Source organism: Dermacentor albipictus, chromosome 2 (assembly GCF_038994185.2).
Source record: "Dermacentor albipictus isolate Rhodes 1998 colony chromosome 2, USDA_Dalb.pri_finalv2, whole genome shotgun sequence".
Taxonomy (NCBI): Eukaryota; Metazoa; Arthropoda; class Arachnida; order Ixodida; family Ixodidae; genus Dermacentor; species Dermacentor albipictus.
Genome location: NC_091822.1, coordinates 154,359,415 through 154,372,380, shown reverse-complemented (window position 1 = coordinate 154,372,380; position 12,966 = coordinate 154,359,415). Strand labels below are relative to the sequence as shown.

The window sequence follows — 12,966 nt, the reverse complement described above, 5'->3', positions numbered from 1 at the left end:
GACCTGGCAGCACTGGTGGAGCGTTATCCGGAGCGAGAGAGGCGTGCTCGAACACCCATAACATGCCGCGATTCAACCACACGCCGCGATGACGCGTGAAAAAGCAGCACTTGCGTTGCATGAGCCGTGGCGTTATGGGAGGCTTGCGACTTCACCTATAGACTGCATGGTCTTTCCTTCTCCCTGCTAGAAAGGAAATACTGAGAAGTGGCTCGTTGTCACTGCGACTTGCGGTATGGCAAGCCAAGAGAAGACGTCTGGCGACGCCATCGAAGTTCGTTCAGCGGCGGCAGCCCGTGTAAGTCCCGGATTTCGACAACATCTAGTTGCGCGAGACTCGTGAATTTGCTCGGCAGTGAAGAAAAATTATGGTTTCGTCTGCTGGGGGAACTTTTTGCTGCAGAACAACGACTGAATTGGGCGTAAACGGACTGACATTTAAGACGTCGTCGACACTGTTCTCTATAAGCACGAAATTCAAGAAAAAGAAAAGCAACTTTGGTTTTCATTTTCTACCTTGTTGCACGACCGTAAACGGCTAGACAATTGAAGGCCACTCTATTAGTTTACCCCACTTTAGTGCTTCCATAGGATCTATCTATCTATCTATCTATCTATCAGCCCTATCTATCTATCTATCTATCTATCTATCTATCTATCTATCTATCTATCTATCTATCTATCTATCTATCTATCTATCTATCTATCTATCTATCTATCTATCTATCTATCTATCTATCTATCTATCTAATCTATCTATCTATCTATCTATCTATCTATCTATCTATCTATCTATCTATCTATCTATCTATCTATCTATCTATCTATCTATCTATCTATCTATCTATCTATCTATCTATCTATCTATCTATCTATCTATCTATCTATTTGTACAGGAAGCCACATGGCGTTCAAAGGGCATTATTGTAGCAGCACTCAGTACGACCATTTCTTCAGCGACCTTGCGCGCACCGCGCGCCTTTGCGGTGGGCTTGACGTGCTTCGCGCGCCCGCACAAGGACCTCCTCCGGACTTATGATGTCAGCGCCCAAAGTCAGAACACACAAGGAGCGGACATTTGTGGAAGCAAGTTGGTCACTGAGAGAGACCTCGGAACTGAAGTTCCAACGCCCGTCGTAGTAAAGCGATGCGAGGTTGGGTCTCGAAATCCACCGCTCCGCCTCAAGCGTCAAACGGCTTCCAAAGGTATTTGACACATGCTTCGCGAAGTTAACTCAAAGAGTGGAGAATATCGCTACGAGGATGGCTCGCATAATTGCGCGTCGGTTCTACAGGCGCGCTTTCTCTGCCAAACCGAGTTCAACTGGTCGGTAGCACAAGCAGTGAGCGAGAGCCGAAGTTGCAAACAGGGCACGCCACGTGAACGATTACGGCCGTTGCTTCGTTTCGTCCCGATTATTGCATTGCAAGAACGCGCCTAAATTAATACAATCGCGGAGCTCGACGGTCGACGCGAACCATAGCCAAGCGATTGAAGGAAAGCCCGTTTCGTCAGCGGCAGCCCTTTGTACCTATAGTTCTGCGCGCAAATTCTCTTCAGGCTACGAAGTTAGGATGATCCGCCTTCGCGGTTCTACATCTTGTGAAGGAGCGCAATATCAGCGTGGTGGTTGGCTCATCCGCGGCACATGCTTGTGGCACTAAGTCGGTCATGCCCGATCAACTGCCGCTGCTTTCTCCCAGCGGCTGCTTGGACACGGTATATAGCGCGCGACAGTGGTGCGGTCCGCTCGCTTGTCGGGTGTCTGTTGACACAGGACCGTAGCGCTTACAATACGCGGACGTAGATATTTGTTGTCTTCATTGGTTAGTGTGTGCGCGTGCGCGTACTTCACGTGCCTGCTGTTCGATTTCGCTACTTTCATACGGGCTCCTCTCTGATCGTTTCTAGGTGAGTTGGCACGGCGATCCCGGCAGATTGGTCTTGGCTGACCTTCGCGAATATGTGCCGGTTACACTGAGAGCGTCAGCTATGGAGATACCGTTTCTGGCAGGAGACCATGACTTCCCGGTTTACAAATAGTCTGTTTTGTACGACTATATAGATGGGGTCCAGTAAGCTAGCGCATGCCTTTGATACGAACCGAAAATGACAACGAGTGACCAGTCGATGAATCATGCCGCGGTAGCGACGCGATTCGCGATTGCTTTTCCGGCGTTGAGACCTTCTTCCCTCTAGCACGCTGATGTCATCGTAACACTGGCTCATTCATTGTCGAGCCTTAATTGTTGTCGCCTGGTAGTTAGCCAGTATACTATTCTCATCCCTTCTTCTCATTGCAGGTATGTGCCAATGTTTGGACTTATCATCATCATCGTAATTAGAACAGCACCCCGCTTGCTCGCGAGACGTGCCCCAATCACAACCATGGAGGGCGTCCCTCTGCTGGGCGTCGAGCCACCGTCCCGACCTCTGGCTTTCGTCACACGCCAGGCGGCGCGCGAGGTCAGCTTCCGTCGACGCCTGCTGTCCAGCACCAACGAGCTTCGACGCTTCGCGGCGAGGTGAGCCCGCCGTTTGGCACGGCTACGGGCGGTCGTCGAATTAGCGCGCTTCGTTAATCGCGCCAGCCACATGGAGCGTATTTGCGGCGCCCCACACGCGTCGCCGCGCCTTCCTCACGCCGCGCGATGCTCGCACTGAGACATAACGGCGGTCGTCTCCGGAGATGATGATCGTCGTGTGGGATCGTTATGATGCGCTGAAACGCCGCAAATATCTTGATCTTGTAGGCACGCTCAGTGTGTCTGAGGGGTGAACTTGACGGAACGGTAGCATTCTATCTCTGCTCCGTACAATCTAAAGTGTGTTCACGTTGCTTTTAACTCTGCGCCTTGTTTATCCTCCGTATTTTAAAGGAGACGTTCGGGCGGAGAAATTGCCTGCACGCATATGCAAGACAGGATCCGTTCCTACCTCCTCCTTCTCGTAGTGTCGCTGTCGCGCAAAAGACCGATGCGACACTGTGATCACCATTTCATTCATCGGTTCTATTCCGTCTCTACACCATAAACAAAAAACGTTTAGGGGAACGTTTTCACATTTCAAAGGCAACCGGTCTTCTTGTAACATAACCTACTAGCAACAGCAGGCAGACGTTGGATATTTCGTTAGTTAGGTCTGTTATTAAAATTTACAGGGACAATATATGGGTATCACTGGAGCATCAGGCTGTACTTTACACACATGTAGCACCGCAGTCACGTATTATTCATTGATCAACTGTTCTTTTATGTTTTGTTTCTTTCTATCTCTTCTTCTCAACCTCTTTTTCATCGCATTATTCACTGCTTCTTCAGGCTCACCGCTGCAGCAGTCATAGTCATGGCTACTCTCTACTTCACCGTCGCCAGCAAATCCTATGAAGGTGAGCCTATGGATATTGTATCATGTACACACGTACCCGCTCTAGTACTTAAATTATCATTCTTCTTCTTTTTTATATTTTTATTGCATATATGCCACGACTTCGCTGTGACACCAAGGAGGCTCATCGACATCACGCATGTATATCGACCGTTTTGTACAGTCATGCTCTGTGTAGTCGTGTTCTGTACACCCATGTCGGGCCTCGGGCAAGTTTATACCAATTGCTGCTCGAGCGCGGAATAAGGGTTCCCGTTTATATCGGTGTACATACAGTGTACAGTGCAATCCTCATTTAAGTACAACAGCTAATCAGAAACTATACATCCCGAAGCGTTAGATAATTATTCATCCGTAAAGCGTTAGCTTATCAGCATATTCTTGGCAAATGGGATGTCTTATTAGCGCTGGTGTTTGCTAGTAATGTGTTATTCCTCGGGAGACTGGAACATACTACGCAAGTGCATCGCCTCCACCAGCATGGCGTTGTCTCTCCAGGAAATGTCAAATCCGCGCGCGGGACTGGCAACAAGTCGCGCATGCTGTTCCTGGAGACCGGGCACGCGTTTGACGTCACCGGCCGCTTCTCGTGCGCCATCGAGTCCGCGGCGAGGCACCACCCCGGTTGGACCGTGAACGTGCTCGCCGCGGTCGGCACGCCGAACAGCACCGACGTCTGGCTGGACGGGCCTTTCAGGCAGATGCTGGGCCGGTTCCCCAACGTGGCCTTTGATAGCGTGCAGGTAGGCTACGCATAAAGAACTAAAGAAGAAAAAGAAAAACGTGAAACGAAGCATCCTTAAACTAGATTCTTGAGGGTATTTCTTTTTTTTTCTTTTTGAATCGTTGTCTGTCGTCAGGGTAGCCTCCGCGCCGCAGACCGAGGTGCTATTCTGAACACTGCCCAATTCCGTAATGGCGGAGTTTGAGCCAATCGCAGAGGCCATCAGAGCTGACAGGATGGCGGATTAAGTAATATTAGAGAAATTCATCGTATCGAGAATAGAACCACCGCGGTTATGTTCTGAACAGCTGTTTCAACGTATTCCATGCGCTCTTTCCTGTCAAATACAGAGGAGGCCACGTTTAGCTGGTTGTGCGTTCTACATAAGACGGCGTTAATTAAACGGCCCCTCACCAGGGCCCTGAGGGAATTTTCTTCTTTCTTTTGTTGAATCGTTGCCATTATTTGTCACGGTAGCCAATGTCGTCAGGGTAGCCTCCGCGCTGCAGACCGAGGTGCTATTCTGAACGCTGCCCACTTCCTTAATGGCGGGGTTTTGAGCCAATCACAGAGGCCGTCAGAGCTGACAGGATGGCGGATTAAACAATATTACAGAAATTCATCGTATCGAGAATAGAACACCCCGGTTATGTACTGAACAGCTGTTTCAACGTATTCCATGCGCTCTTTCCTGTCAAATGCAGAGCAGGCCGCGTTTAGCTAGTTGTGCGTTGTACATCAGAGGGCGTTAATTAAAGGGCCCCTCACCATGGCTGGCCATTTTAAGCTATCATGCTTAAGCTATCATGCTGTGATGCTATCATGCTTTAAGCTATCATAGATGGCGCGTTGATGACGGTGACTGTGATGACGGTTGATGACGGTGTGTGTGTGTGTGTGTGTGTGTGTGTGTGTGTGCGCGCGTGTGTGCGCGTGTGTGTGTGCGTGTGTGTGCGCGTGCGTGCGTATATATATATATATATATATATATATATATATATATATATATATATATATATATATATATATATATATATTCGTCGTACGCGAGCGTGCCAGTGTGTGCACGAAATCGGAACGTTGGTAAGAATTCAACACGAAGTTGTCAATAGAAATTTTAATTGGGCCATTTAACGCACAATATAACCGATTCGCGGCTAACGCACGATACCAAGCATTGCGTTTCTGAGACGAATTACCTCCTTGTCTCCACCGCGCTAATCACAATCACCTTAAAGGGACACTAAAGCGAAACAATAAATCAGTTTAGACTAATGAAGCATTGTTTCAAAATCCTGCAGGTGGTCATTTAAAAAAATAGTTTGGTTATTAGATGAGAAAATGAAGGTCCAAGTATCAGTACTTGAATTTCGCGCCGAAACCTCAGCGCCGGTACGTCAGCGTGACGTCAGGGATTCCAAAGTATATTTTCGCATTTGGGCCACGTTGGCCAACGTTCTTAGACATACTTCAGTTTCGCAGCTCCCTATGCGAGCCCATTGGCCGACGTGGCCGAAACGGGTGTCACTGAAACTACCGGCGCTGCAGTCGCGTCTTTCGTCATGCGCCGCGCGTCGTCTGCTCCTGCTGCGACGCGTCGTTTGCACCAACAGGCCTGTAAACGCTTATCCGTCGGTAAATGTAGTTTAGATACGAAGTCTGAGTTTTGTGACAAACTTGCCGCGCGTAAGTAACGGGGACTTCACGGTGTCTGTGCACTATCGGCGCTGCAGTGACACATCTCTCACGCAGCGCGCATCGTCTACTCCTGCGATGTCATCTCTGCGGTGGGTCGTTTACCCCAACTGGCCTGTGCCGTTTACTCTTTGACGACTGTGTTTTGGCTGCCTTAACAATATTTTATGCCAAGGACCTTTGAATGACATGTTTAGCTAGTCTTTAGAAGCTGCAACTACACCGCAAATGAGAGGTCGTGCACTGCGATTCCGCTTTTCAACCAACTTTTTCCCTATAAAAGCGCCACGGTGCTCCCTTCAGCGGGGGCTTTGTTTTTTGCTGCTTATTCTTAAGATGTGTATTCATTAAAGACGGCGAGCGCCTGTGCAGACGTAGGGACATTAACGCATCACGCCCAGCAGTTGAGACTACGCTGTGGTGAATTGATCCACCCCCGTCAACGCTTCGCCTAATAAATTTAATTGACACATGTATTTTTTATAGTTGTCCGCGGATATTATGGGACGTGCAAATGAGTTGGAAGTGATCTGTGAGCAGTGACAAGGATGAAGTTAAATACTATGAACATATTTATGTCAAAGCTTAATTCATTTTCCACAGTGACACTTTTTATTTACTTTGTGCACAAAAAAGTAATTTTGAGCTACTCTTGCTCAAAGCAATTTTGCCCTCTTTCTGGCTGCTTGCACCTGCTCTGTCAGCGAGTTATCGACGCCAATCAGCACAGGTTATATATGAAATAAACTACGCTAGCTCACCTGTCCATATTTGTGCTTGAGCAAATGGTTGCGTACACACTTCAGTGCATGTCGCACATCACACAGGAAATAAAGGTACGCGCTCTCAGGCAGGCATGGATGTGGAATCTTGTGAGAAGGTGAGGTTACGCTGCCGCTGATTCCCATCTGCTGCCACATCGAGTGATTGTTCCCAGCCCCGTCACTGACTACGGCGTTCACCATAGCACCATGTTTATGCAATTGCATTACTGCTTGCAACACCAGCTCTGCTAAAATCTTGCCAGGCGCAGCACCTTTCGTGGCAAAGGTGGCAATCGGTTGCACCCAGCTCTCCAGAAGTGGTACGAACATCAGCACGTACGAGCGCATGATCTGCAAGTTGGTCAGTTTCTTCATTTGAAATACCGCCGTAGTCCACAAAACCATCAAGTTTGAAGGTTGACTTGTTGAAATCGTACTCCTGGCGTAACTTAATTTCATCCAAAATCAGTGTGCCGAATTTCTTCCCATCTGCTCTGTTGCCCAGCTGTTTTCCAATAGCTTCTATACAGAGAGGATTGAAGCATGGTATTCCAGTATTTGTGTGAGACGGCTCAGGGAGGGCAAGGGCAGCATCTTCATGTCAGACAGAAGCTTATATGCTCGAGGGCTCGCTATCCTCAGCATTAAACAATTCAGAAGCCAGTCCGCATTGTACCGCGCGCCACACGGAGACTTTGCTTTCAACTGTTAACTTTTTAAACGATGTCATAAATGCAAGTCGCTGCAAAGGCGGAAGTTCGGCCAACGCTTCCTCGATTCTGTTATCGGGCATTTCAGAAAGCCTTTTCTTCAGAGCCAAAATTTCCTTCTTTTGCTTTTGATGCGCAGCAGCCGCCCTAAGCAGCCTCTTCTTCACATTGCGTAGTTTCTGATATCGCTTGAGCGTTGCGCTCGGAGCCTTAATGCTCAGTCGAAGTTTCCTCTGTAGACGAAGACAACGCGCGCAGACTAGTTGCTTTGTAAGTACATTGCACTGCTTGTGATGCATATTATCTGATGTCGCCGTGTCACGCTGGGCTGCTTTCACGCCCGCACACATGTTCAAGGTCTCTGCTTCTCTCAGGATTCTTTCCACACTTGCAATGCTAGTCGCAGCTCGAAATAGCCTCTTGTGAATTTTGCTGTAGCCGTTTAAGTACCATCCTCTTCAAGCACAATTAACAGTTTTCATTACTCGCAGATGCCCGGCTACCAGTTGCCTCATATAAAATACTCCACATCGCTTCTGTGTTGCGTCGTCCTCAACAATTTCGAACTTCCAGAGCGCAGAAGGCAGTGTCACGTACGTGAGATCGTTGAGCGCAAAGTGTGTAGCGCATATTTCTGAAGTTCCTTCTTCCAAGCCCAATAGCAGGTTTGAAGTTGAAGCGCTGTCACTACAAGCTTCGCCCGATGTAGTTGCCGGCACTTGCGCTCGTTCTTTTGGTGGACGTCGCTTTCGCTTCACATTTTTTGGCTTTGAGATGTGCTCAGGCAGCCCAGGAAAGAGCCGAGGAAGTGCGCCGGGAGCAAGCATCCATTTCCCGCGAGGAATCATTATTTCTTTGTTACCCACAACATGCTTGTAGTATTTCAAAATGTCGTCGTCCTCAAAGTGGCGTTCACACACTTTTGATTTGTTTGTGAGGTGTTTGTCTTTTCGGTGTAGCATGCGCTCCCAACTTTTAAACTCTCCAGCGTCTTGCGGCGGTGCGAAAAAATGGTGACCAGCGGCATCGTGTCTAAGGCCGCTCGTGCAGCCGGGGGCAAAACAGCACGGCATAGGGAACTTCTTGCTGTCATGAAATGCGGAAACGCTTCTTCAAGAAGCTTTTCAAGAGAGCAAATCGCGACACATCACACAACACCTACAAAACGGAGAAGGATAGCGACTGACGGTGCAGCGCAACAAATATGAAACCAGAAGTGAAAGCAGAAGTCAAGTTTCAAGTTCCTTACCAGAAACGCACTTACAATACATAGCTCAGATCACAATATTTCACAAAGAGGTTCAAAATTAAGAACTGTGAAAGAACTACTTCTCAAAATATAAAACAGAAACTACCAGAAATGACGCAACTTCTATCAGAAACGAAACAAAAAGTGACGAAAGACGCGATCGCAGCGCCGCTAGTTCGCGTGACCACCACTTCGGCCTTCTCCCGAGCGGAGCTGCGAAACTGAAGTATGTCTTTACTCCGCCAACGTTGACGTTGGCGGAGTAAAGGTTCCCGAAACTTGCCATGTTTAACATTTGGTTCCTTTAGAATACAATGTAGTCAATCTGTACCGCTATATATAATTAGTAGGCCCTAGAAGATGCCATCAAAATCCATGACGTCACAGTCACCAAGTGCGGGAATATAAGTAGGCGTCGCCACCCGTATTTCGTTCTTGCGCTTTTTCTGGCTTACCAAACGTCTTATCGTTGTAAGAGTGGTGTTTTTGGTGTGGTAGAATGGTAACTTACTGATGCAGAAGAAATCATTTCTCACTTTAGTGTCCCTTTAAGCATTTGCTGCAGAAGGAGTGCGCTCGCAGTTGCGACATGCTGTCCTGGAGGTGTTGTTCAGGACGCGAGGAAGAAAAGCTTCCTCCGAAATGTTCGAAGCTTCGCCTTGCTTGCGTTGCGAGCGGTAAAAAGTAATTTGCGCGTGCTTGGGCGACGACCTACTTTTTTTTAATCTTTGACTTAGTCCATGAGCGTAACCTAATTTCCACTAACATGTTTCCTAAACCAGCGAAAGGAGCTCCGCACGGCACACCTATATAACGAGCGAATTATACTATACTTCGCCGCGTCGTTTATAGTTAACGCCTCTATACGGTGACTCCTGCGGGCGCCGCGTTATGCTGCTGAGCCTGATGTCGTGGGTTCGCACGCCACCTCGCCGTTCGTGTGCATATATAGCGCGGTTAGGAAACATGATAGTGGCGAAAGTATAGATGGAGTCATCCGCTATATACGGCGCCTTTTTTGTAACCCTTTCTGCAGCTTTCAATCGTGAACTGCTACCGAACAATCGTTCAGTCGCCGCCGCCGTTTCGACGTGTACGCGATCGCTGCATTGTCTCCATGAGCCGCACCTGCATCGCTAGTCTTTTACATATCAACTAAAACATGTGCTGGACAGATCTGACTGGCTGCTTTATAGCAAGTGACTTGGATAGATGTATACTTACCCTTGTTTCGCTAAATTTCCTAATGTGTTTAATTTCGTTATGTGCATCGCTTTCTTCGTGGGGAAGAATAGTGAAGCGCAAGTACACACGGAGAAAAAGAGGCAAATAGATGCGGAAGCATATCTAAAAGATTAGTGCTGCCTTGTGTGTTTCTCTCCGTGCACAGGACGCTCTTGTTCATTCTTCCTTGCGCCACTCCTGTGTGCGTGTATTTTTTAAAGTTTTCTTGTGGCACACTACCTCAGCTGTAAGCTGCAAGAGGTAGCCTTTCATCACCCGCATATCTATCCATTGGTTTGCGCATTTCTTCCTCTGCATGTGTTCCTATCGTCATATTTTTTCCCCGCTGCCCATTTCACTAGCTATAAAGGAATTCGCACCGCACACCGCATGCAGGTTGCTGATGTGATCCGGGGCACGCCGCTGGGCTCGTGGAGTCTGCCGGACCCTCTCAAGGACGGCCCCGGCGTCAACGAGCAACTCTCAAACGCGCTGCGCTTGGCGCTTCTCTACAAGCGAGGCGGCGTCTATCTCGACAAGGACACCGTGGTCATGCGGCCACTCCATGGATTCGACGCCTGCCTATCCCAGACGTCGCTGGTGAGCGGGCACGGGAGACGCGACAGGCTGGGCATTTGGGGAGTTTTAGCGTGTCTGGCATCCGGCTAAACGCATGCGGACTGGGCGTTCTGCTGGATGGGCGGATGCCGCAAACGCGATGTCGCCTGCACGCGGCAGCCGTGCACCTGCTGGTGCAGAGCTCAACAAGACAAACACAGAGCTGTTACTGGAGTTAGCAAGTGTATTCCACTTCGCTGCTGGTGTACGTGCCAGCAGCGATACAAACCGCGCTTTTAATCTTTTTTTTCTTTCCCGTTGGACAGCTTGGCTAATCTTAGCTGGGACACACGGTAAGGTGACGCAGCCAAATTAAAGAGCGACACTCCTTCGCAGATGTATCCCAATCTCACAACTGACGCGTCGTGTGGTCTGCAAAGCTGCATATAACCGAGTTCTCGCACACCGTTGACCGCTCGGTGCTCCCAATACCGTAAAATAGTGTAAGCCCTTGTGCACCTTTAAGGTTTAAATTATTATACAGCGAAGTCACGCGCAAGATATTACGATGTACCTTTCTTTTTATAGTCCCTTCAAAGTGTGAATCCTCGACGTCGACACTCCGGTGCAGCGCAAGGGCGACTCGGTGAGCAACAGCTTCCTGTTCTTCGAGGCGGGCCACTCGTTCGTGCGCGACGCCATGAAGCGTATCGCCAGCGACCACCACCCGGACGTCAAGTCGTCCCTGGGGCCGCCGCTGCTGCACGACGCGCTGCTCGAGCGGTGCGGCGTCGCCAGCGTGGCGCCTCTGGCCGAGGCCGGCCGCCGATGCCGGGGCGTGCTCGTGCTGCCGTGGCACGTGCTCATGCCGGTCGCGTACACGGCCTGGCCCTCGCTGTTCGCCGCCGAAGGCGCCGACGCGAACTCGTCGCGGTGGGAGGCGTGTCGGCACAGCCACGCCATGTGCCTATACGGCAAGCTGAGCGCCCGCAAGAAGGCCGAGAAGGATTCGCCGTACTGGCGCGCGGCGTCCGAACACTGCCCGCGCTCGCTGGAGATCTCGGTCGACGTGGCCGGACGGTTCTGACGCTGAGTGCGAGGACGCATTTGCCCGGTCGAAGAAGCTCGCACAGTCAACCGCAAAAGTTTACGGGACGCTGGATCCTGCCAAGAAGCTGAATTCTCGCAAAGCGTGGTCACACAGCCTCGAATTAAATGTTCCTGCATGTAGTAGCCTTCGCCACCTACACAGTGATTCATTAAATACGATGTGTCATGCCTTAACAGTGCAGGAATTCACGTTTGAAGAGGAAACCGCATCCCGTAAACTTTTGCTGTTGACTGTACATTCACGACCATACGGATGGCATTTCCAACTGATTTTTATATAAGGGGGCATGTATAGGCACACTAATATGTACAGACAGAGGGAGGCACGGGTAGTTGGAAGACGAATCCCAGCTCTTGAGACAACTAGAAATCGAAAAAAAAAGAACTTGCTTCGGATGACATTTGCATTTTTTTTTATGTTTCACGGTGGCTGATTCGTTCGTTTGCGCAATACGTAAATCAGTTGGATGTGCCGCCTTCGTGGTCAGTAGTGTTCGTGCTTCTTTTTGTGTGTAGTGTCCTTTAGCGGCCAAATGTGTCTTTCAGCAAGTACCAAGCAGTCCAAGAAGGAGTTCTTGGTTCTCGCGCGAACGTCCTTGACACCGTTCATATTTTCAATGGGTCTTTAAGCTGCTTGCGGTTTCGCAGATGAACCAAATGCCCTACTTGTTCATTTTCCTGTTCTTGTTGTTACCAATGTTCAATTGGCTCAGTATTACAGCCCGAGCAAGTCAACGTTTCAATATCGTGCTTATGGTTTCTCAACGCAAACCAAAGGATATACAGGCCCATTTTTTTGTTTTGCTATTTTGTTGTGGTTGTTGGTTCTTGCTGTTTTAACTTCTTTAATTTTTTTTTGGGGGGGTGGCGACAACATATTTATTTAAGCCCGTTGGCTTTATCTGCTGTGGGAAACGCGCGCAATAACTGCCTTCCTATTGAAGTTGGAGCGTTTAAACATTGAGAAATTTGCTGCGGGTTGGTGGTGTTATGCCGCAGCTAACTCGTATGTACACGTATACAAACATGTTGTGACCGCCAGCACCACAGCCGAAGAGTTGTGAGACGAATTTCGGTAATATTAATTTCAGTGGTCTGAGTTATTAATACAGGATCCATATCTGTATATATCTGTTTGCTAGGTTCACGCTTCTCTTCAAGTTGAAGCAAAAAAAAAAAAATCTGTAAGCTCGGTAACCATCAAGGGAGTAACTTCACATTTCATATTCACACCTTCTAGCTTTGTGTACAGTTGTGGCTGCAGGCGAACCCATAGTTTCTGCTCGTCCCTACAACATTTGTATGCGGAAATGCTCGATCGAAATGAGCTTGCAAACGAGACCTGCTTCTTAAAGCTAGCGTTGCGAGTGACGCAGTTTGTGAAGCTGTTTGGCCGTAACCATTCGAGAGTCACGTGACGTCCTCCTAGCTTCAGCACATGGACGATTTTCTCCAAATGTCGATATGTGGTGAATGTCTTGCGCTTCGGGAGGACCAAGATTGACTAGGGCAGTATAGGCCACTCCGTCAGGGCCTGGGCCTGT

The 12,966-nt window shown here is 48.9% G+C and overlaps 2 protein-coding genes across 3 annotated transcripts in view; one reads left to right on the top strand and one right to left on the bottom strand.

Annotated features, from left to right (window-relative positions):
- f (espin protein forked) overlaps nucleotides 1-12,966 on the bottom strand; it is a 412,459-nt gene that overhangs the window by 250,809 nt on the left and 148,684 nt on the right. The gene's annotated exons all lie outside the window — the stretch shown is intronic.
- Nucleotides 2,337-12,229, top strand: LOC135915457 (lactosylceramide 4-alpha-galactosyltransferase-like). Its single transcript, XM_065448541.1, has 5 exons — nucleotides 2,337-2,526; nucleotides 3,322-3,389; nucleotides 3,887-4,131; nucleotides 10,151-10,354; nucleotides 10,944-12,229. The coding sequence occupies exons 1-5, from the start codon at nucleotides 2,390-2,392 to the stop codon at nucleotides 11,397-11,399; spliced, it is 1,110 nt and encodes a 369-aa protein (XP_065304613.1). The 5' UTR covers nucleotides 2,337-2,389; the 3' UTR covers nucleotides 11,400-12,229.